This window comes from Diabrotica virgifera, chromosome 3 (assembly GCF_917563875.1).
Source record: "Diabrotica virgifera virgifera chromosome 3, PGI_DIABVI_V3a".
NCBI lineage: Eukaryota > Metazoa > Arthropoda > Insecta > Coleoptera > Chrysomelidae > Diabrotica > Diabrotica virgifera.
In genome coordinates this window covers 206,146,774-206,169,572 of record NC_065445.1, presented here as the reverse complement: position 1 = coordinate 206,169,572, position 22,799 = coordinate 206,146,774, and the positions used below count along the sequence as shown (strand labels likewise).

The 22,799-nt window shown below is 34.5% G+C and overlaps 1 protein-coding gene and 1 long non-coding RNA gene across 3 annotated transcripts in view; one reads left to right on the top strand and one right to left on the bottom strand.

Annotated features, from left to right (window-relative positions):
* The window catches only part of LOC126881508 (cytochrome P450 4d2-like), a 142,095-nt gene that overhangs the window by 76,105 nt on the left and 43,191 nt on the right, over positions 1 to 22,799 (bottom strand). The window contains exon 3 of one of the 2 annotated variants that reach the window (XM_050645801.1): positions 19,994 to 20,179. The exons of the other annotated variant lie outside the window; for it this stretch is intronic. Coding sequence (XP_050501758.1) covers positions 19,994 to 20,179 — 186 coding nt within the window. The remainder of the gene's footprint in view (positions 1 to 19,993; positions 20,180 to 22,799) is intronic. 2 annotated transcript variants of the gene reach the window in all.
* On the top strand, positions 11,646 to 14,243 carry LOC126881509 (uncharacterized). The gene is made up of 3 exons (XR_007696883.1): positions 11,646 to 11,842; positions 11,901 to 12,095; positions 14,096 to 14,243. It is a non-coding gene; the product is annotated as an uncharacterized LOC126881509 (long non-coding RNA).

Here is a 22,799-nt window from a genome sequence, read left to right as displayed (position 1 = left end):
AACACAATTGCTTGGTTTCTTGATGGAAAAACATTGGCGGTTGGTTGTCTGGTTACGGAAGAGTAGCTTTTAGGTTCTAGAGATTGTTGGTCTGGTGTAGAAGTAGGTTTAATTGACGTAGATGAGGATGCCATGATGTAGAAATTGATATTTTTTATGCCAAAATATCAATTATTTGGGGCCAGTAAATACTGGCCTATTTTTGAAGTCGTCTATAATATGTATTTAAATAAAATCACCTTACCAATGTTTATCGTTAAAATAACACATTCACGAAACGCGTTTTTAACTTTTGCAAAAACTGTAAGCGAATATTAATTAGAATTTAACGTCTTTACTCGTCGGCTGGTATGATAAGAAAGGAACCTCTTTAAAAACAGATTAAGTCAAATTTGTTCACCCCATAAAAATTTTATGGTGGTTTTGTTCCCTTAAACCCCCCCAAACTTTTGTGTACGTTCCAGTTAAATTATTATCGTAGTACCATTAATAAAACAAAATGTTTTTAAAACTTTTTTGCCTTTTAGTACTTTTTTGATAAGCCAGTGTTTATCGATATATTTTAAATATTTTTCGAATGGTACCATAATAGTAACTTAATTGGAACGTACACAAAAGTTTGGGGGCTTAAGGGAACAAACCCCCATAAAATTTTTATGGGGTGTACTTCACCGTTATTTTTTTAACATGTTCCTGCCGTAAGAATGCCACATGTCCATTTTCAATAAAAAATCTCTAATAGTTTTTGACATATTGAAAAAAATCGATTTTAGTTTTGTAATTTCAAAGGGCTATAACTTGTGTTATGTGCACATTTGTACTAAGGGAAGTTAGGTTCAATCGAAATATTTTTGATCCCAGAATATGTGGTTTAATTTATGACCTGCATTTTTGTTACACCCTGTATTAAGTTGTGTATTGTATCGTTTTGATATTAGTATTATGTTTCGAGGACAGTAATAAGTATAACGTTATTTTTCCTTTTACGCCAGTCAATGGGAGCAAGAATAGGTTATTACCTCCGAATTCTATCCTACTGCATGGATTTTAATGAAATTTTGGTCCTGGCCTCTACTTATCTCCTTATTCAAAGCCTACCCTATGCTGATGTGTGCTTTTATCTTGGGGGTGGTTCCCATCCCTTCTTAGGGGTGGAAAATTTTTGGTTAAAATTTTCCACGGAATTCCAGTTAGATAGATTCTCACATTTTATCCTTTTCGCGATAATTTGATGAAAAATTTTGCAATTTTGAAAAAAATTTGTGTGTCGCGGAAGAGTGTAGTAATGCGTAGGAATTTTTTTCTTCTTCTTCTTCTTTTTGTGGAATTTATGGCTTTGGAGAGAGCCAATTAGCTTTAATAATTGTTAGAAATATTATTTCTAATATAACAAGTAAATAAAAATAAAATGTCGAAACCCAAAAGACTCCATTTTCAAACAAATAAATGTTTAAAAATAATAAAATGTTTGGATTTCTTACTTCGGAAACAGATTCTCTCTTATACCTATTCCCATCCTTCTAAAAATTGCAAGGAAAAGGGTGATGAATGTAGAGACATGGGGAGTCTACATAGTTGCACTCCACAACATATCAATTCACCGAGGTAAAGATCAACAAATCTGCTTCCTAGCACTCGATACGTGAGTAAAACCGTGGGTAAATAAAAGGCAATATATTTAATTTCGATTCAGAGATCATTACCATCTTTCTATGGACCATTTCGAACTCTTTTGTTCTCATCAAAAATTTATTGTAAATTCGTATTTAAATTCGTATTTTGAGATAGAATCTAACACGTGACTATTCACGTTACAGAAGTGAGCGCGACTACTCTTGGGTTAAAAACTATGCATCTAACTAAAAAAACTATATTAAACATTTTTGTAGGTTATAAAAAAACGAAGAGACACTTGCCTTCATAAATCTTCTAGTTATAATACAAGAAGAGATATGGTAGGTGAAAATAGTTTGTTTTCTGGTACATTCTCAAATTGGTGTATTCAACTTGAAATAACAGAGAAACGATCGATTTTAGTAGGAAAATGCTACCAAGATCTTTTGTAGTGCCTAAAAATACCTTTAAAATGAGCTATACTAAAGTTCCATTACTTTAAAACTAAGCGAGATATGCAGCAAATTAAATTGATAACCAATGTATTTTAAGAAAAAATGAAAAATAATTTTAACCCCCATCCACCAAAATGTAAATTCATCGTTTTCCTTCCACAATACCTTTTATTATAGTGTTATTTCTATGTTCAAAAAGTTGGACGGGTTTAAAATGAATGGTTTTTGAAAGAAAAAGGTCAAATTATAAAGCGCATTTTTAAATGGTCTTAAAACGCTTTATTTTTATCCATGTAACTCGAAAATGATAAGAGATACAGTAGTGAAAAATAAAAAGAAAATTTTTATCTGAAAAAGCCCTACATTTTTGTGTAGTATCTTTTTTTCGTATCTCTTACCTTTTCGAGTTACATGGAGGAAAAGGAAGATTTTTAAGAAAATTTAAAAATGCGCTCTATAATTTGATCTTATTTTTTTCAAAAACCATTCATTTTAATTCAGTCCAATTTTTTTAACATAGAAATAACACTATAATAAAAAATATTGTAGAAGGAAAACGATGTATTTAAATTCTGGTGGATGAGGGGTTAAAAATACTTCTCATTTCTTCTTAAAATACATTAGTCATCAACTTTTTTGCAGAATATCTCGCTTAGTTTAAATGTAATAGACTATAATAGACTGTAATAGTACTGCTCATTTTAAAGGTCTTTTCAAGCACTATAAAAGTGATTAGTATCATTATACACCTAAAAATGACAGTTTCTCTGTTATTTCAAGTTGAATACACGGATTTGAGCATGCGACAAAAATACAAACTCTTCTTACCTACCATATCCCTCTTCGTACTTTAACCAGAAGATTTATGAAGGAACGGATCTCTTTGTTTTTTTATAACCTACAGAAATATTTTATATAGTTTTTTTGTTAGATGCATAGTTTTTAAGGTATTCGCAAAAATCCGTCCGAAAAGGTGTCATTTTTCAATGAAAGTGGCCAATTTTCAACCACGAATAACTCAAAAATATTGAGTTTTCAAAAATTAATTATAGAACAGTTTTTGCTTAAAATTAGGTTCTCTAGCCTATTCCGTGGCTATTTAAACCAAAACATTTTTCACCACCGAGAAGGGGTGGGAACCACCCCAAGATAAAAGCTCACATCGGCATAGGGTAGACTTTGTTTCTTGCGCTATTCCCTACTTACTGTGAAAATATCAATAAATCGATGTAGTAGGATGGAATTCGGAGCCAAATACCCTCATTGACTGCCCTATTTGCAGAAGATAGAATTATACTTTATTTTATTTATTTTGAACTGTACATATTATATACCTTAAATATATTTACTTTGTTTTTAACCTGTGTTTTACTGAGTCTGTCGTCCTGAAAGTGCTACCCGTTACAATTAGGGTTTTTTTTTAAATAATAGTAGGTTGTTGAATAAATATAACTAGGTAATGGTATAAATAATTTTTAGTTTTAAAAGTTTTAAAATTGAAAAAATCAAGAAATTTAAATAAAGGTTTTCAAATAGAGCCTTTGATCCGACTCGATAACGATAACGTTGTAATTCTCCCAGTATCTATGTGTAAGTATAATACTTTCACGTAGATCTGGTATATTAGTTATTTGGACACTTGTCAGTCCTATTGGTATCGTTATTATCTTACTAACCTTAGGTTAAGACTTATGCTTTCTCCCGGATTTGATTGTTTATTAATATATACCTTTTCCTTGGCACAGTAGTGGTGGTATGTTTATTTGTCAGTGGCTCTTTTGTCCTCTCTCGCCGTTACACCACCCACGAATACTGTTATTCGGATGTTATTTATCCATAAATAAAGTATGTATATAAGAAGTATATGAGAAGGTAAATGCGTGGCCTAAGTGTCCTCTATTTGCTTTCTCCTATTTTCGTCGTCTCTGTGATTATACAGGGTGTCCAGAAACTCTCAGATAATTTTAAGACAATTTAACCCAATTCACCTTGTCCGAAAATGCTTCCTAAGGGAGCTAGAGCTCTTTGAAGATGGCGTCATGTAATTAGTTTTTCTTAAATACCTCCAGAACGCTTCTATTTAGAAAAACTAAAATTGGTATGCGTATTTACTTTTCAGAAATGAATCGACTCCACCCATTTCGTATTTCTAGTACCGGTCATAGGCGTCCGTTTTGGGTACGGCAATGGTTATTTTATCGCCTAACTTTTTTGTATTTAATTTTTAAGCATTTTTTACTCTGAATTATTAAATTGTGAGGTATTCTAGTACTAAAAGGTACTCCTAATTTAAGTCGATAGGATACACTGTTTTCTATAAAAATCGATTTGAAAATTTTTCGTTCTTTCATTTTCAACAAAAAAAGATTCAAAAAAACTATTCAGAAAGATGAAAACTGGTACATTTATTTATATTCCAGAGATAAATCGATTTCATTAATGGCGAATTTCTAGAAACGGTCATAGGCGTCCGTTTTGGGTAGGTCAACAGTTATTTTATAGCATAACTTTATTGTCTTTAATTTTTAAGTATTTTTGACACTAGATTATTCAATTATGAGATTTTCGAGTACTAAAAGTTACTCTTGCTTTAAATTGGTAAAATACATCGTTTTTTTTTCAATTTTTTTCAATTTTTTTTTCAAATTCCCAAAACTAAAAACTTTCAAATCGATTTTTCTAGAAAACGGTGTGTCCTACCGACTTAAAGTAAGAGTACCTTTTAGTACTAGAATACCTCACAATTTAATAATCCAGTAACAAAAATGCTTAAAAGTTGAAAACAAAAAAGTTATGCAATAACCTAACCGTTGCCCTACCCAAAACGGACGCCTATGACCGCTACTAGAAATTCGCAATGAATGGAATCGATTCATTTCTGGAAAGTAAATATGTATACCAATTTTCGTTTTTCTAGATAGAAGCGTTCTGGAGGTATTTAAGAAAAACTAATTACATGGCACCATCTTCAAAGAGCTCTAGCTCCCTTAGTAAGCATTTTCGGACTAGGTGAATTGGGTTAAATTGTCTTAAAATTATCTGAGGAATCTCCTGTCTTCGTTTGTCGGTAGAGTTTCTGGACACCCTGTATATTGTAAAATCCGGAGATACGGGATGCAGCCAGAAAGCAGTTTATTAACGAAAAGTCTTAAAAGATTTAAAATATTTTTTATTATATTTTTATTTCAATTATTCAAATTGTTTAAAAATTAGTAAACTTTGTATCTAGGGCTTTTCGTTGTTTTCCTCGTAATACGAGAGATGTCGCTAGATTGCTTCTCAAAAGGTGGAATCATTGTATCGCGATGGTTTCCCTTAAATAGGCAGACTGTTTATGTTACTTTCAGAGTTGTGACTGCATAGCTTCACTGAGGAGGCATGAGGATGCTGAAATAGCTACATGGAGATGGTGGTCCAACTCTGAATCGAATATGAACAAAAACTGCCTTTATCTTTTCCATTTTTACTCAGTTTTGAGTATTTAGAAACTGTCTTTTTATCCTTTCCCTAGACGAAGAGAAGGTAAATGTGTGGCCTAAGTGTCCTCTATTTGCTTTTTCTTATTTTCGTCGTCTCTGTGATTATATATTGTAAATTCCGAAGATACAGGGTGCAGCCAAAAAGCAGTTTATTAACGAAAAGTCTTAGATTTAAAATATTGTTTATTATATTTTTATTTCAATTATTCTAATTGTTTAAAAAGTAGTAAACTTTGTATCTAGGGCTTTTCGTTGTTTTCCTCGTAATACGAGAGATGTCGCTAGATTGCGTCTCAAAAGGTGGAATCATTGTATCGCGATGTTTGCCCTTAAATAGGCAGATTGTTTATGTTCCTTTCAGAGTTGTGACTGCATAGCTTCACTGAGGAGGCATGAGGATGCTGAAATAGATATATGGAGATGATGGTCCAACTCTGAATCGAATATGAACAAAAACTGCCTTTATCTTTTATGTACATAATATTGTTTATAAATATATTTGTTGTTGCTGTTTTGATTTTTATTTCAGTTTCTACTAGCCAGTATATAATATAGCAATATAAGGTAACTACTGAGTTTTTTTTTGTATTTCAGGTTAATATATCAAGTGTCATTTGTTTCTTGTTTTTCATTACTTCAAAATCTCAACCGTTGTTGAGTTGGCGCCATTCTTCTTCTCTACTTTTCGTCCTTTCCATATCATTTTATTTCCAGTGGTCCTATCTAGTTGTATTGAGTTTTTGTATTAAAAAGTCTCATTTTCTTCCTTGTTTATCTCATTTAATTATCCAACATCGCTATTTTGTATATCTCAAAGCCAATCTTCCGTGTAGTAAAACTTGCCGAATCCTCACTTGAGAGTTTATGTCTCTACGACAGTTTTAATTTGTTCTTCTGAGCTAAGCCTTTCTTGTTAATATCTTCAATAACTTCTGTCTTCTAATTTTTACTCCCTCTCAACACAATACCTAGAGTATTGTATTACAATTCGATTGCAGCAATAAAATGGCTGGTAAATAACTTATCCCAAAAATGGCCTATATTCCGATAATCTGCCCAGATTATTAGTATTGATTTATATTTGTTGATATTGATATATTGATTTAATTATTTAAAAATTAGTTCCTGTTTTAAATTTAAGCACTACAATTTTTTTAATTTTTTTTTTGTTACACTGCAAATATTTTGATAATATTGAAAATCCTGATTATTTCTAAATGTAGCGAAATATAATGCTCGTAGTCTAAGAGCTGGGAGCGGATTTTGTGCGTGATAAGTAATATGGAAAAACTATACGTGGATATGTTGAATTAGTTGTGTACATGACTTTCACTAACGGCCGGAAACCAGAGTTGGAGCCGAGGGTAGTTATAAGGGGTCAAAGTCGCCGTTTTTATTATTTTTTTTTATGACGCTTATGATCGAGATAGTGCACCAAAATTTGGGAATAAGTAGGTCATGACGTACCTAAGTAAAATCTCTAGGGGCGCAACACTGCGTGGCCGACAAAGGGGTGGGGGTAGGGGTGAATATAAAAAATATAAGGGGCATTTTGCGACGTTCGTGATTGAGATAGTGCACTAAAATTTGGGTACAAGTAGACCATGAAATAAGTAAGTATAATCCCCAGAGCCGGAAACCAGAGTGGGGGAGGAAGGTAGTTATAAGGGGTCAAAATCCCGTTTTTTATTATTTTTTTTTGTGACGCTCATGATCGAGATAGTGCACCAAAATTTGGGAATAAGTAGGTCATGACGTAACTAAGTACAATCTCCAGTAGTGGAACAATGCGTGGCCGACAAAGGGGTGAGGCAGGGGTGAATATAAAAAAATGTAAGGGGTTTTTTGGGACGTTCGTGATTGAGATAGTGCACCAAAATTTGGGAATAAGTAGACCATGACATAACTAAATAATATCCCCAGAGGTGGAAACCAGAGTGGCGGATGAGGGTAGTTATAAGGGGTAAAATTCGCGGTTTTTATTATTTTTTTTTGTGGCGCTCATGATGGAGATAGTGCACCAAAATTTGGAAGTAAGTAGGTCATGACGTAACTAAGTAAAATATCCAGGGGCGGAAAGCTGCTTGGGGTACAAAGGGGTGGTAGGCAGGGGTGAGTATAAAAATATCTGAGGGTTTTTTGCAGTTTGTGATCGAGATAATGCACCAAAATTTGGGAATAAGTAGATCATGACATTACTAAGTAAAATCTTCATGGGCGGAACGCTGCGTGGAGGACAAATTTTGTGCCAGGTAACAAAAAAAAACACACTGCGACTTTTACCCCTTAAAACTACCCTCATCTCCAACACTGGTTTTCGGCTCTGGGGATTTTACTTAGCTAAGTCATGGTCTACTTATTCCCAAATTCTGGTGCACTATCTCAATGTAGAATGTCGCAAAAAACCCCTTATATTTTTTAAATTCACACCTACCCCCACCCCTTTATCGGGCACGCAGCTTTCCACCCCTCGAGATTATACTTAGTTACCTCATGACCTGCTTATTCCCAAATTTTGGAGCACTATTTCCATCATGAGCGTCACAAAAAAAATAATAAAAACGGCGAATTTGACCCCTTATAACTACCCTCGTCCCCACCTCGGGATTCCGGCTCTCAGGATTTTACTTAGTTATGTCATGGTCTACTTATTCCCAAATTTTGGTGCACTCTCTCAATCCCGAATGTCGCAAAAAACCCCTAATATTTTTTGTATATACCCCTGCCCCACCCCTTTGCTGGCCACGCAGCGTGTCACCCCTGGAGATTTTACTTAGTTACGTCATGACCTACTTATTCCCAAATTTTGGTGCACTATCTCGATCATGAACGTCACAAAAAAAATAATAAAAACGGCGAATTTGGCCCCTTATAACTACCCTCGTGACCCACTCTGGTTTCCGGCTCTGGGGATTTTACTTAGTAATGTCATGGTCTATTTATTCCCAAATTTTGGTCCACTATCTCAATCACGAACGTCGCAAAAAACCCTTTATATTTTTTATATTCACCCCTACCCCCACCCCTTTGTCGGCCAAGCAGCGTTCCGCCCCTAGAGATTTTACTTAGTTACGTCATGACCTACTTATTCCCAAATTTGGTGCATTATCTCGATCATGAGCGTCACAAAAAAAATAATAAAAACGGCGACTTTGACCCCTTACAACTACCCTCGGCCCCCACTCTGCTTTCCGGCCGTTGGTGAAAGTCATGTACACAACTAATTCAACATATCCCCGTATAGTTTTTCCATATCTTCTATCTCTCCGACTATAGTATTTCGTTAAATATTTCAATCAGCATACTATTTATGCAGATTGAAAATGTGGAAAATTTTCCGTATCTTGGAAATGTCGTAACAGAAAGTTGAAATACAGAAGACGATATTCGTATGAGGATAAGAAAAGCTCAACAAGAATTCAGCATACTCAATACTCAACCCTGTTCCAAGGTAAGGTATGACCAGTATACTATAAAGACTGTTCTAATCTACAGATGTGAAACCGTGAATGTTACAAAAATCCTTACAGGCAAACTGCAGATCTTTGTTATTAAATGCCTATGAAAAATTGATCGTAATTTCTGGCTTAAATCATCAGACCGATCTTCTACACCTGACCGAACCAATAAGGTAGAAAATGAAACAAAGTCCAGAAATTGGGGTTGCATCGGTCACATATTTCAAAAATAAATAGCTTCAGTATTGAAAATACTTTACTAGAGTGAAATCCCTAACGAAAAAGAAAAAAGAGTTCGAGCGGCATAAACTTGGAGAGGATCCATTATGTAGGAGATAAGAGGTTAAAAAAGTCTTGGAATGAGGTGAAAGCCTTAGCGCAAAGTAGAACTCAGTTTTTCATTCTGCGTTTCACTTTTTAAAATTATATAGAGTGTCCCAAAAGTAGTGGAACGGTCGAATATTTCGCGAACTAAACATCGGATCGAAAAACTGAAAAATACGTATTCAATCATTTTCAAAAATCTATCCAATGACACTAAACACCAATCCCCACTACACCCCCTGGAGGTGGGGTGGGGGTAACTTTAAAATCTTAAATGGAAACCCCCAGTTTTTCTTGCAAATTTGGATTCATTACGTAAAAGTAGGCGTATTCAAGACGTTTTTTCGAACAGTGGATAGATGGTGCTATAATTGGGAAAAACGATTTATCATGATACCAGAGGTAAATTATAGAAACGGTCTAATATCTCACGAATTACACTTCCAAATGAGAAACCAAAAAACAGATTTTTAATCTTTTTTGAAAACCTATCGAATAACACCAAACATGACCCTCCAACCCACCCCCTGGATGTGGGGTGGGGGTAACTTTAAAATCTTAAATAGCAACCCCACTTTTTATTGCAGATTCGGAATCGTCATAAAAAATTAAGCAATATTTATTTGAAACATTTTTTAAAATTTCTGATAGATGGCGCTAATAAATCGAATTTTTCCAATTAGGGCGCCATCTATTAACAATTCTAAAAAATGTTTCGAATAAATGTTACGTAATTTTTCATGACGGATCCGAATCTGTAATAAAAAGTGGGGGTTGCTATTTAAGATTTTACAGTTACCCCCCACCCCACATTCAGGGGGTGGGTTGGAGGGTCATGTTTGGTGTTATTCGATAGGTCTTCGAAAAAGATTAAAAATCTGTTTTTAGTTTCTCATTTGGAAGTGTATTTCGTGAGATAGTAGACCGTTTCTATAATTTACCTATGGTTTTAGGATAAATGGTTTTTCCCAATTATAGCGCCATCTATCCACAGTTCGAAAAAATGTCTTGAATAAAAGTTGCTTACTTTTATGTAACAAACTAAAATCTGCAAGAAAAACTGGGGGTTTCCATTTGAGATTTTAAAGTTACCCCCCGCCCCACCTCCAGGGGGTGTAGTGGGGGTTGGCGTTTGATGTTATTGGATAAATTTTTGAAAATGATTGAATACGTATTTTTCAGTTTTTCGATCCGATCTTTAGTTCGCGAAATATTCGACCGTTTCGCTACTTTTGGGACACCCTGTATATAAGTTGTCTCAGGATTCGAAAAAAATTGACACCATGGCCGTGGTGATATTTTCCAAATCGAATATTCGCTATCGTTGTCATACAACCAGAGATATGTCAAGAATAGATCTGGCTAGGGATATGCTAAACAATGCATCGGGGTGTAACGTCGATATCAAGTACGGTGGTCTAGCTATCTTTGTCTGTCGTGAGAGTGTGAGCGTATCTACCAAGAGGTGGGAGTAATGGAACGACAGTTACACAGAGACGGCAGCCATCATATGCTAGAGATAGAAAGCTAAGCGCCAGTAGAGAGAGATAGATAGACCACCGACGCGAACTGCTCCGCGTTACGCTATTTTTCGGAGTTGTCCAAATCTATTTGTATAAGATCTTTGCATACAACGCACTGAGTCGAATAGAATATGGTGACAAGTTAGTGACAATTTTAAATATTTGACATGACATGGGAATATTTTGAGATGTTGATTAAATAATATTGATAGTGTATTTAATATAAATTGATAATTGATTTAAGACGTGAATTTAATAAAAAGTTATTTATTGTTTATGATGTTAAAATCCGTAAGTGTTCCATAGTAACAATATATTATTAAAAAATTGTTATATTATTAAGATATTGTTGTATTGTATATAAATCATTACAATCACTGAATACATAGTTAGTGAAAAATTTTTATATTAACTGAATTAAAAATTTGCAACAAAATTATACAAGTAACAGTTATCCAAGAATATACAAAACAAGAATCTACAGGTCGAGCAAGTCTCGTAAATTTCACGATTGCGAGCCACGCTTCACGCAACCGTGTTTGCTTACTTGTGTTTCGAGTTGCGTGGTCGTGCGGAGTTATATTTACCAAATTTAAATATAATCGTTTCTACTCATGCACTCATGCTGTCAAAATTAAATCAATATGTCAATATGGCTACTGGGTGTAAAAGATAAATCTTATTCTATGTGTTCTTAATGAGTTTTAGATAATTTTAGTTGTATTTCTTTGTAATTTTGTGTTGTACAAAGATTAATTTAACATTTTCTCTGGAAGTATTAATTTAGAAAGATAATATGCTTCATTGGTGTTTTGTTTTGAAGTGTGAAATGCAAAGTAATTGTGATAAAGTCAAGATAAAGTTCACTTTTAAACTGAACTAAATAAGGTATCTGAGAGACAACAATGGTTAAATGCAATACAATGTACAGGTTTTACTAGCGAAATGAAAATTTTCCTGTCCTGTCTGCTGTAATCATTTTATATCTGGTAAGTTACAATTACAACAGTAACGATTTTTGAAGATGTTAACATTTTAATCTTATAGGAAAACCAGCCGACTTAATCGATAATAACAATCTCCAGATTGGGTTCCTTCAATAAATATGGGCTATTAACACAATGAAATAAGTTCCAGAAAATCTAAAATGGAGTGGTATCAAAGGAGAATTAAAGGAAAAAATATTCATATTGAAATTATTTATAAGGCACTGGACTGTCTTAAATTCTACAATAATACTAGGTGGGTAAATGATTTTAGACATTTTTCATTAAGAGTAGATTAAGATTAAGTAGATTTTCATTCAGTAGATTTAAGACTTGTTTACACGGGTAGAGTAATGATGCAAGTACTTGATAGAGTAGAGTAACTCTACCTGTAAAAATGCTCAGCACAGTAGAATAGCTGGTAGAGTGTATAGTTGGAGTTAAAGTAGAGTGACTAGCAACCTATGGCAAAGTAACTACTCTATGACCACCACTACTGCCAAAATGTCTACTCGGCTGCACACTCTATCCATGGAACACGCTCAATTATGGCAGAATAGAGTAGGTAGGAGAGTACATGGGGGCGCTGTCATTCTGGCTGGAATTGTGTTTTGTGTAAATAGTGAAAATGAAGTTCACCGAAGATGAAACTTTAAAACTTGTAGAGCTATAATACGGCGAATACCAGTGTTTATGGAATTTAGGTAGGGTATACTACAGAAATAAAAGTTTGCAGCAAGCTGCGGAGGATGAAATCGTCGAAAGAATGGCAAAGGGGGCTTTGGAGTAAACGAGCTTAAGCAAAAAATTAAGAATTTAAGGTGCACTTATAATCAAGAGTGTTTAAAAATACAAAAATCGGTTTCACTATACTAGCATCAGTACTATACTTGTACTCTCCTCATGTGAATGGTATCAAGCCATTTTTGGTAGAGTACTACTGCTACTCTACTCTCCTCAAAACTCTACCCATGTAAACAAGTCTTTAGAAACAGTGGAAAATGAGGTAGCTAGTAGAGTAGTAGTAGAGTAAAATATACTGGTTTAGCAAATTACAATGTTTTAAGGTAATACAGTAGCGATAAACAGGTAGCCAAAACTTGTTCCAAGATTGTCACTGTAATTTTGAATATTTTTTCGAGGCATTTGGCACACATATTCGTAAAATAATAAAGAATGGCGGTACAGAGCCCAATTTGGAAAATATATTAATATGTGGAAATTACTCTGTAATTATACAATATTTAAAAAACGAGCCTGTACCGCCATTAAGAAGAACAAAAAAATACACTTTCTTCAAATAAACTTTTTTATCCGATGCCTAGATTTTGTGTAATTTTGGAACTACTAATGAAATAAAAAATTTTAGTAGTTCCAAAATAACACAAAATCGGATAAAAAATGTATTTGAAGAAAGTGTATTTTTTTGTTCTTCTTAATGGCGGTACAAGCTCGTTTTTTTTATTGTATTTAATTACAGAGTAATTTCCACATATTAATATATTTTTCAAATTGGGCTCTGTACCGCCATTCTTTATTATTGTTGTTCTGAAGCTATTTCCTTGTGGCATTTTTATGATTAATTATTTATATGGGAAATAAGCCACAATTAAAATGAAAAAAATAATTTTATTAACGTTTCGACGCCCAAATCGGGTGCCGTTGTCAAAATACAAAATATTACTAAAATAAACTAAAGTGTTGTTGCTAAGCAAAAAAAATTCTTCTAATAATTTATTTAATCTCACTCTTTATTATATTACGAATATGTGTGCCAAATATCTCGAAAAAATATTCAAAATTACAGCCGCAATCTTGGAACACATTTTCGCTACCTGTTGATCGATACTGTTTCCTCTTAAGATAGTTTTAATAGTTATTTATGATTTAAGTATTAAAAGTACAATTTTAAGACGCGCATGTGAAAGTTAACTTGAAAAAATAATTTTATTAATGTTTTGACTTCCACATCAGATGTCATTGTCAAAATACAAAATATTCATTATTATTAGGTTTATTCTAGCAAACAGTCAAACTAGTCAAAAACCATCAGCAAACAGTTGGTCAGTAAAAGAACATAATACAGTCACCAGTGCGATCCCCTCTACTCGCGCTGGTCCACTATTCGCTGATGGTTTCAAACTGATGCTAGAACAAACCTATTATTATTATGCATATCATTATCTGTAAATAATATTTCTTCTGATTGTTAATTGTAAAGGATAGAAAAATTACCATTTATTTTATTTTTTTTAGAATCAGCTGAGAGAAGTGGTCTACAAAAAAACCAGGAAGGAAACGGAATATGTGGCTACGAAAGGCAAAAGAAAGGTTTACAAAGCAAATGTGACACATTTTTTTGAAATATTTAGGAATATCAGTAAATTGCATTAAAAAAATGTATGAAAAGATTTTGTTCAATAAAAATGTTTATATTTATCAAGGATGTATTATTTGGTATGGCCACATATCGTCAGTGATGTAATAATACATCCTATCTGTTTTTTCATGAGTTTTGTAAGAGAGACTAAAAACTTGTCTTAGGGTCACCTCCTGTTTTCATATGATATTTTTTGACTTGTTTTGTAGTAAATTAAACTATCTATGAACTACAAAACAAGTCAAAACTTACATATGAACACAGGAGGTGACCTTAAAACATGTTTTTCCATCTCTCATACAAAACTCATGAAAAAACAGATAGGAGGTATTGTCACATCAGCAAGGATGTACAGTGATGAGTGGAGTGCCCTAATAACCGGCAAAATATGGGCAACATATTTAGTTGTGAGATAAAAAGAAATGAAACTAGTCGAGCTGGGAAATTTAGTCACTGTGACAGTGGTAGTTTCCAAACTCGTCTGATACATCTGAAGGTGGTACAAAATCAATACAATCTAAATGTATAAGTTAATATCGCTAAATTTTCCAGCTCGACTAGTTTCATGTCTTTTTATCTCACTACTTAATACATCTTTTGTGCTATTTTGCCGGTTATTAGAGCGCTCATCACTGTATTTCTGGTATATCCAGGGAATGTCTACAAAATATATTTTGAATGTCCAGAGAACATTCGTGGACATTTATGGAATGTTCCAATAAGACATTAGGTAATGTTTAAAATGCTGACACAGGATTTTCCTGGGATGTTCAGGGAACATGTTTTCGGGGATATTCCAGGAATTTTTCAATGTCTGTGTACCTTCTATGGAATATTTTGGTGTTATTACCGCCGCACTCCACTTGCAATTTGTAATCAGGAAGATTGAACACATTGTTTCAAATACAAGTCAATCCATTTGTGACTAAATAATCATGGATTGACTTCTATTGGAAAGAATGTGTTCAATCTTCACAACTACAAATCGCAAGTGGAGTCCGGCGCTTAGGGCTACTTCCTCTTCGGTATTATGTATTATACTACAGAAATCAGGAACTTTCCTTCTAAATATATGTATGCATCTTGGCCATCAAACATATTCTTCCAAACATTTTTTTAAGGGGTTATAGGTCTTGTGGGTAAAAAAAGTGACTTTTTAAAAAAATTATATCTCGAAAACTAAAATTTATTTTTATTTATAATTGGAACATGTAAAAGTATAGTACTTAAGGTAGTCTCAAAAAAAGTTTCAGCCAAAAATATTCATTTTTGTAGAGTTTAAGTTTTTTTGCGTTGGCAGCATAACTAAGTCCAGTCTCATCTGAAATCAAAAAGTTTCTTGTAGTTTATACCTCTGGCTAGAATATGAACGAAGGAATTTAAAAAAAATGAAATTTGAAGATTTTACATAAGTTTAAACACATTTTTGACCCCAATTTTTCTCATTTTTAAAGTAGTTTTTTTTATAAAACAAAAATGACCTCATCTAATAAAAAAATCCTTTGTTCATTCACTAGCCAGAGGTATAAACTACAAGAAACTTTGATTTCAGATGAGGCTGGACTTGTTATGCTGCTCACCGCAAAAAAGGGCTGTTGTCGAAAAATTGCAGTCAACTCTACAAAAATGAATATTTTTGGCTAAAATTTTTTTGAGAGTACTATACTTTTACATGTTTCAATTATAAATAAAAATAATTTTTAGTTTCCAAGATATAATTTTTTTAAAAAGTCACTTTTTTTACCTGCAAGACAACAACTTAACAAATTGTTGATTTCAAATTGTAACAGTTGTTTTGCAAAGTATGCTGCCCTCTTGTATTTTCTGTGTTATCTTCAAAAAACACAAAACAAAAAAAAAATAAAACAAAAGTTTAACCTTCACACCACAGAATCAAGCAATCAAGTTACACAAATTTTCAAACACCTCACCTGACACAGCGTCTCAAGTACGATTGCGCGAATTGGTAAATATAACTCCGCACGACCACGCAACTCGAAACACAAGTACGCAAACACGGTTGCGTGAAGCGTGGCTCGCAATCGTGAAATTTACGAGACTTGCTCGACCTGTAGATTCTTGTATATACAAAAGCCATCTCTTTAAAGTTAATGATGACATTGTCACAACATCATCATTATCTTTGCCTTATCCCTATGCGGGGTTGGCTTCCCTAATTGAATTTCTCCACACAATTCTATCTTGGGTCATATCAATGTCAATCCCCTTTACCAACATGTCCTGCCTTATCACCTCCCCCAGGTCTTGTTTGGTCTTCCTCTCCTACTTCTTCCAGGAATCTGCACTTCAGCTATTCTTCGTATTAGGTGATTAACGTCTCAACGTTGAACATGACCAAACCATCTTGACCTAAGCTCTCTCATTTTGGCATCAATTGGTGCCACACCTAGGCTTCCCCTAATATACTCCTTTCTAATTTTATCCTTCTTTGTCGCTCCACTCATCCATCTAAGCATTCTCATTTCCGCTACATGAATTCGTTGTTCCTCTTTCTTCTTCACTGCCCAACATTCAGTTTCGTACATCATAGCCGGTCTTATGGCTGTTTTATAGAATTTTCCCTTCAGCTTCATTGGAATCTGAAGTTCTGTCACACAACACACCACTCGCTTCTTTCCACTTCATCCATCCAGTCCTAATTATACTACATGCATCTCCATCTATTTCTCCATTACTCTGTAATACCGATCCCAGATACTTAAAACTATTTCTTTTTTACAATCAGTTCACCATTCAAAGATACCACTTTATTTGTAGTAACTCCATCTTTAAATTAACATTCCAAATACTCTGTCTTTGTCCTACTAAGTTTTAAACCTTTTTCCTCCAGAGCTTGCCTCCACTGTTCCAGTCTTTGTTCTAAGTTTCTTTCACTATTTCCTACTAACACGACATACGGATGTTACCCTGTAGTTTCGCTGTTATCTGGTCCAAAACTAATGAGAATGAATACGGACTAAGCACAGAGCCTTGGTGCAATCCTACTTTCACACGAAAGTTTTCAGTCACTCCCACAACTGTCCTAACTCTAGTCGTTACTCCCTCATACATATCCCTCACAATATTTACATATTCACCAGGGACTCCTTCCTTATTGAGTGTATTTTTCCATCAACTGCCTTATAATGAAAATGGCATCTGTTGTTAATCTGCCCTGCATAAAGCCAAATTGATTCTCGGATATTTCGGTCTCTTCACGTATCGGTCTATCAATTACTCTTTCCCATATTTTCATGGTGTGGCTAAGCAGTTTTAGAGCCCTGTAATTTGTACATTGTTGTATATTTCCCTTGTTTTTGTATACAGGTACCAGTACACTGCGTCTCCATTCGTGTGGAATTTGTCCAACTTCCATAATGCTATTAAATAGACCTGCTAGCCACCTTGTTCCTGTCTCTCCCAATGCTCTCCATACTTCCCCAGGAATATCATCTGGTCCTACCGCTTTTCCTTTCTTTATTTTTTGAAGCGCTTGAGCCACTTCCTCGTTTGTTATTTTGGTGACCATTTCTGCTACTGTCTCCGTTGACTCTACAAGCTGTCTGTCAAATTCTTCATTTAATAAGCTGTCAAAGTACTTTCTCCATCTCTTTTTGACATCCCTTTCGTGAACTAGTATTTTACTATTTTCATCTCGGATACATCTAATCTGATTAAAATATTTTGCTTTCTTTGCTCTCTGTTTGGCTATTTTATAATAATATATTATCTTCGTTTCGCCTTCCCTGGTATCAAGTTGATCGTATAGGTTTGAATACGCTTCTGCTTTGGTTTTTGCTACTGCTACTTTCGCTTCCTTTTTCGCCACCATATAGTTTTGAAGATCTGTGTCCAATCTGGTTTCTTGCCAATTTTTATATAATTTTTTCTTCTCTTTTATTTTTCCTTGTATGTACTTCGTTTGATCACCACTAAGTCTCTTTATCCTCAAACTTTTTTCCTGACGTTTTCCCAAGTATTTCTATAGCAGCCTCTCTAATACTACTAACCATTTTTCTCCAAATTGTATTAGGGCTTTCTTTCACATATTTTTTCTACTATTCTTCTCCTGAATAGACCTTCTTTCTCATCTTTTATCAGCCACCACTTGACTTTTTGTGGTCCTCTCCGATATTTTTGTTTAGTTTCGCTTTTTACTTCCAGATGTCAAGAACAAGCAGCTTATGTTGTTAGCTTACTGTCTCACTAACTATTACCTTACAGTCTTTGCATTCACGTATGTCTTCTTTCCTTATCATGAAGTAGTCTATTTGGGATTGATGTTGTCCACTTTTGTAGGTAATAAGTTCAGTTTCTCTCTTTTTAAAGAATGTGTTAACAATCGCCTTATCCAATGATGTTGCTAACTCAAGCATGTCATCTCCAGCTTCATTTCTAGTTCCAAAGCCTAATCCCCCATATATTGCTTCGTATCCTGTCTTGACTTGGCCCACATGTGCACTGAAATCACCTCCAATTATAACTTTCTCCTCTGACGGAATATCACTCCCGACGTCTCCTAATTGGTCATAGAAAACGCTTCTTTCATTCTCACCCAGACTTGTTTAAGGAGCATACACACACAACATTCAATACCTCTTTATCAATTATAAATTTCACTGACATCATTCTATCACTCGTTCTTACAACTTCCACTACGTTATCTTTCATTTCACTATCAGCAATTATACCAACTCCATTTCTAGTGTTACTACTCCCTTCTTCTTCTTGCAGTACCGTCTCCTATCAGAGGTTGGCTACCGTCACAGCAATCTTAACTTTGTTGACTGCAGCTCTGAACAACTGTATTGAACTGCTACTACTCCGTGCATACCACAATTTGTAACCTTTACCTAGTTCTTTCGCCCTTTGACTTTTCCACCTAGTTTCTTGAATGCAAGCAATTTTAACTCTGCTTCGTTTGAGCGCATCCACTAACTCCAGACTCTTACCTGTAAGACTACCAGGATTCCACGACCCTATCCTGATTTTTTTAACCTGCAATAGTGTTCCCCCTGAGGTAGTCCTCACCCGAAGATCCTAACGGAAGCTCATTTTACTCCCGGTATATTTTACCTCAGGAGATGCCATCATTTCAGTATAAGTTTTTATATCTTTGGAGAAGGTCTTTTCATTTTTATGGCCTGAAAAGATTTTGTTTGGATATTTGATATCTGAATGCCTTTTCTATCAGCACCATACCCTGCCCTGCACGTTTAGCCAATACACAACCAATGCAACCAAAGTGCAGTATTACCCCACACCCGCCTGCATTTTTCTCTATAGGCCAGGATCCCTACTGTAAGGACTGTCCTATAAGCCAATGTATTGTTGACCGTATCCCGCCACTAGGAGGCACGTACTTTATTCGGGATACGATGACATTGTCACAACATTGTCAAGTAATGTTTACATATCCATGCCAGTGAATTTTTACTATAAGTAATTTGCCGTGTAAAGGCAGAAAAAGTAGGGATAGCCGTAATATATTTGCGCCGACACTCTTAGAAAAACTTAAATTTTTAACAAAACTTAAAGATGTGATTATAGCAAGTCGTCGAATCGTGCAAGAATATAAACCTGTAATAATTTTAAAAGTTGTAGTGTAAAATAAACAACTTAACAAAAGTTTAACAATACATATAAAATGACCAAATTTTACTTAGAATGTGTTGTCAGCAGTTAGTTATAGTAATCAATACCAATACAAGGAAAAACATAGAAGAATGTTTGATGTAAGTAATATACATAATAATATGATTAAACATACGTACCACAAATAATATCTAAAGTGCACAAAGAAACAAAAGAGGTAATATCTATACTTGGTTTGTCTACTTCCTTTTTTAAAATATCAATAAAAACATTTCCATTGGTTTCAAACACATCTACAAAGTTTTCAAGTATTGAAAAATGGAAGGCCGGAGTTAAAATTTTTCTGCGTTGTTTCCATTTTGTTCCTGAAAGAGTAAAAACTTCACAAAAGTGTTTATTGTAAAGAATCAGTCACAAAAAATCGCAATTTTTTTTTAGTATTTTCTTAACATTAATATATAAGTGTAGGATTCCTTAAAGACACTCGTAATAAAAGTCCGTATTAGGCTTAACAGTTTAATTAATTAAATAGACAACTAAATTAAAGATTACTGATAAGTTGACGAAATGTGAAAGTGTTTGTGTAATTGCGACCAAAATTTACGTGTTCTTACTAAAAGAAATGTATTTGGAAATAATCGCGTTTAATCAATACTATAAGGTTTGTTCCAACATAAACTTTTAGACGGTCCAGAAACCGTCACGAAACTACTTGTACCGTTTGTTGTGCGCATGTTCGTAATTGTATCGCCCAGTTATCGTCCCATGACGGTAATTGGGAAACCGATTTTGGAACGGTTACCTGACTGATAACTGATTTATCTATCAATATGTATATTGTTGTTGGTATATCCAATGATAAAAGCTAAAGACGTATACCGTAGATATATTAATATTATGTGACACATGACAAAAGCTCGAAACAAATGACAATCAATAAAAACCCTATTTCCCCAATAAAAACCGTCTGATTCTTCCCCTATTCATGCTTAAATTAGTTCTTTTTTCTGTATGCCAACTCGTTCCCAAGAAGAACGAAAAGCCATAAAACCTTAAGGGTATTTAATTCTCCCTAAACTATTAGGTAATTAAAATTGGTTCAAACAGCTCGAATGTTATTCTTATGTCTTAACTAATATTGAAACTAAACACAATCTTCGCACCCCTAGAGTATGTCGATTGGTTTCACTCACACATCTGTGGCTGTGGGCATGCACGCTCGTTTCGTGTTCATACTGATAATTGAAATTAAAAAATCTACACAAGTAACTAAAAATCTAAGATAGGTACAATATTTACAAGCCTATATAAGAATTACTGGATATTAGTCACTGTCGATATCAACAAACAACTGGTTTACTAGGGTTGCAGTCAGAAGATTGGCCAGGTTATCAAAGAAACTCTCTTTTGACTTTTTGTCTAGCTTTCGGGATTTTTTAATCACTTTATCAAGACTCTGTAATAAAGACAAAACAAATATGCAAATATTTACAAAATATCACATTGCATCGGTACTCTTACTAGTCGTTGAGATTATTTATTAAAAAGCTTGACGACACTCAACATTTCTAACACAAACACTAAAATACAGAAGATAATAGACAAAATACGTTCTAAAATTTGGTGAGCATATCTTCGAATGTTGTTTATTGCATACCTTGTTTCAAGTGTATATATGATAGAAGATACGACGCACAACTGTCACCACTACGTTACTGCTATCTACGAACCATTCGCGACTAAAGAGGTCTCAACTGTCATCAAAGAGCTTCATAACTCTAAATCTCCTGGACCAGACGGAGTTCAGAACTTCTGGCTTAAAAAGTTTTGGTGTATTCATGAGTGCTTATCAGCATTAATTAAAAATGTTATTTCTAAAATGCAGGAAATACCATTATTTCTAAATCAGTGAACCACTATTTAATACCAAAGAACCTAGAACAGATGCTAAAAACTGTAGAAACATTCTCTAATGATATTAGTATGCAGTTCGGCCTAGACAAGTGCCGTGTTTTGAATATAGTAAGAGGAAAGGTACGGCCCGGTGGATTCGATATTCAAAATGGCCAGAACATCGAGGCCATGGGCGACAACGATATGTACAAATATCTTGGAGTAAAGCAGGCGCGGAATATCGACCATAAGCAAATGAAAACTGAGATAACTACTGAGTTTATACGAAGGGTAAACAGCAACTTCGTTCACAGCTTAACAATAAAAATTGGTATTGTTAAGTGAACAAAAACGGATATAGAAAATCTTCAGCGAAAAGTACGAAAACACCTCACAAAAGCACAAAAACACCACCCTAAAAGTGCAGTAGAACAAATGACATTACCGCAGTATTTAGGAGAAAGAGGACTTATGGATATAGGTGAGCAATTAGATAAACAGATTGCTAATTTAAGGACTTATTTTCAGATGCAGGCTTAGACATCTATTCTACACTGCGCTATTTGCGCAGTAGATGACACAACACCGATCAAACTGAGGGAACCAGATATGCGCATAAACCACCTTACTAAGGACGAAAAAATGCGCACCTGGATGGGCAAACCTCTGCACGGGCGACATCCGAATGAGGCTAGCATAGACTATGTCGACAATACGGCGTCGAACTATTGGTTGACATCAGAAAAGATGTTCCCTGAAACAGAAAGTTCATTATTGGTCATTCAGGATCAGGTTATACCAACTAAAAATTACCTGAAATATATCATCCAAGACCCTCAGATCCAGAACGACAAATGCCGAACCGAAGAAACCATCCAACATCTTACAGGGGGCTGCCAGGCATTTGCTGCAACTGAATACAAGGAACGGCATGACGCAGTGGGAAAAATCCTTCTCCCATCTCCATACCCAAAAATCCAAAAAGACCATCTCCCATATTATCAATACGTCCCTGAGAGTATGCTTGAGGATGGCAACTGCAAGCTATACTGGGTCCGTACTGTGCTCACAGACCAAACAGTGGCGCATAAT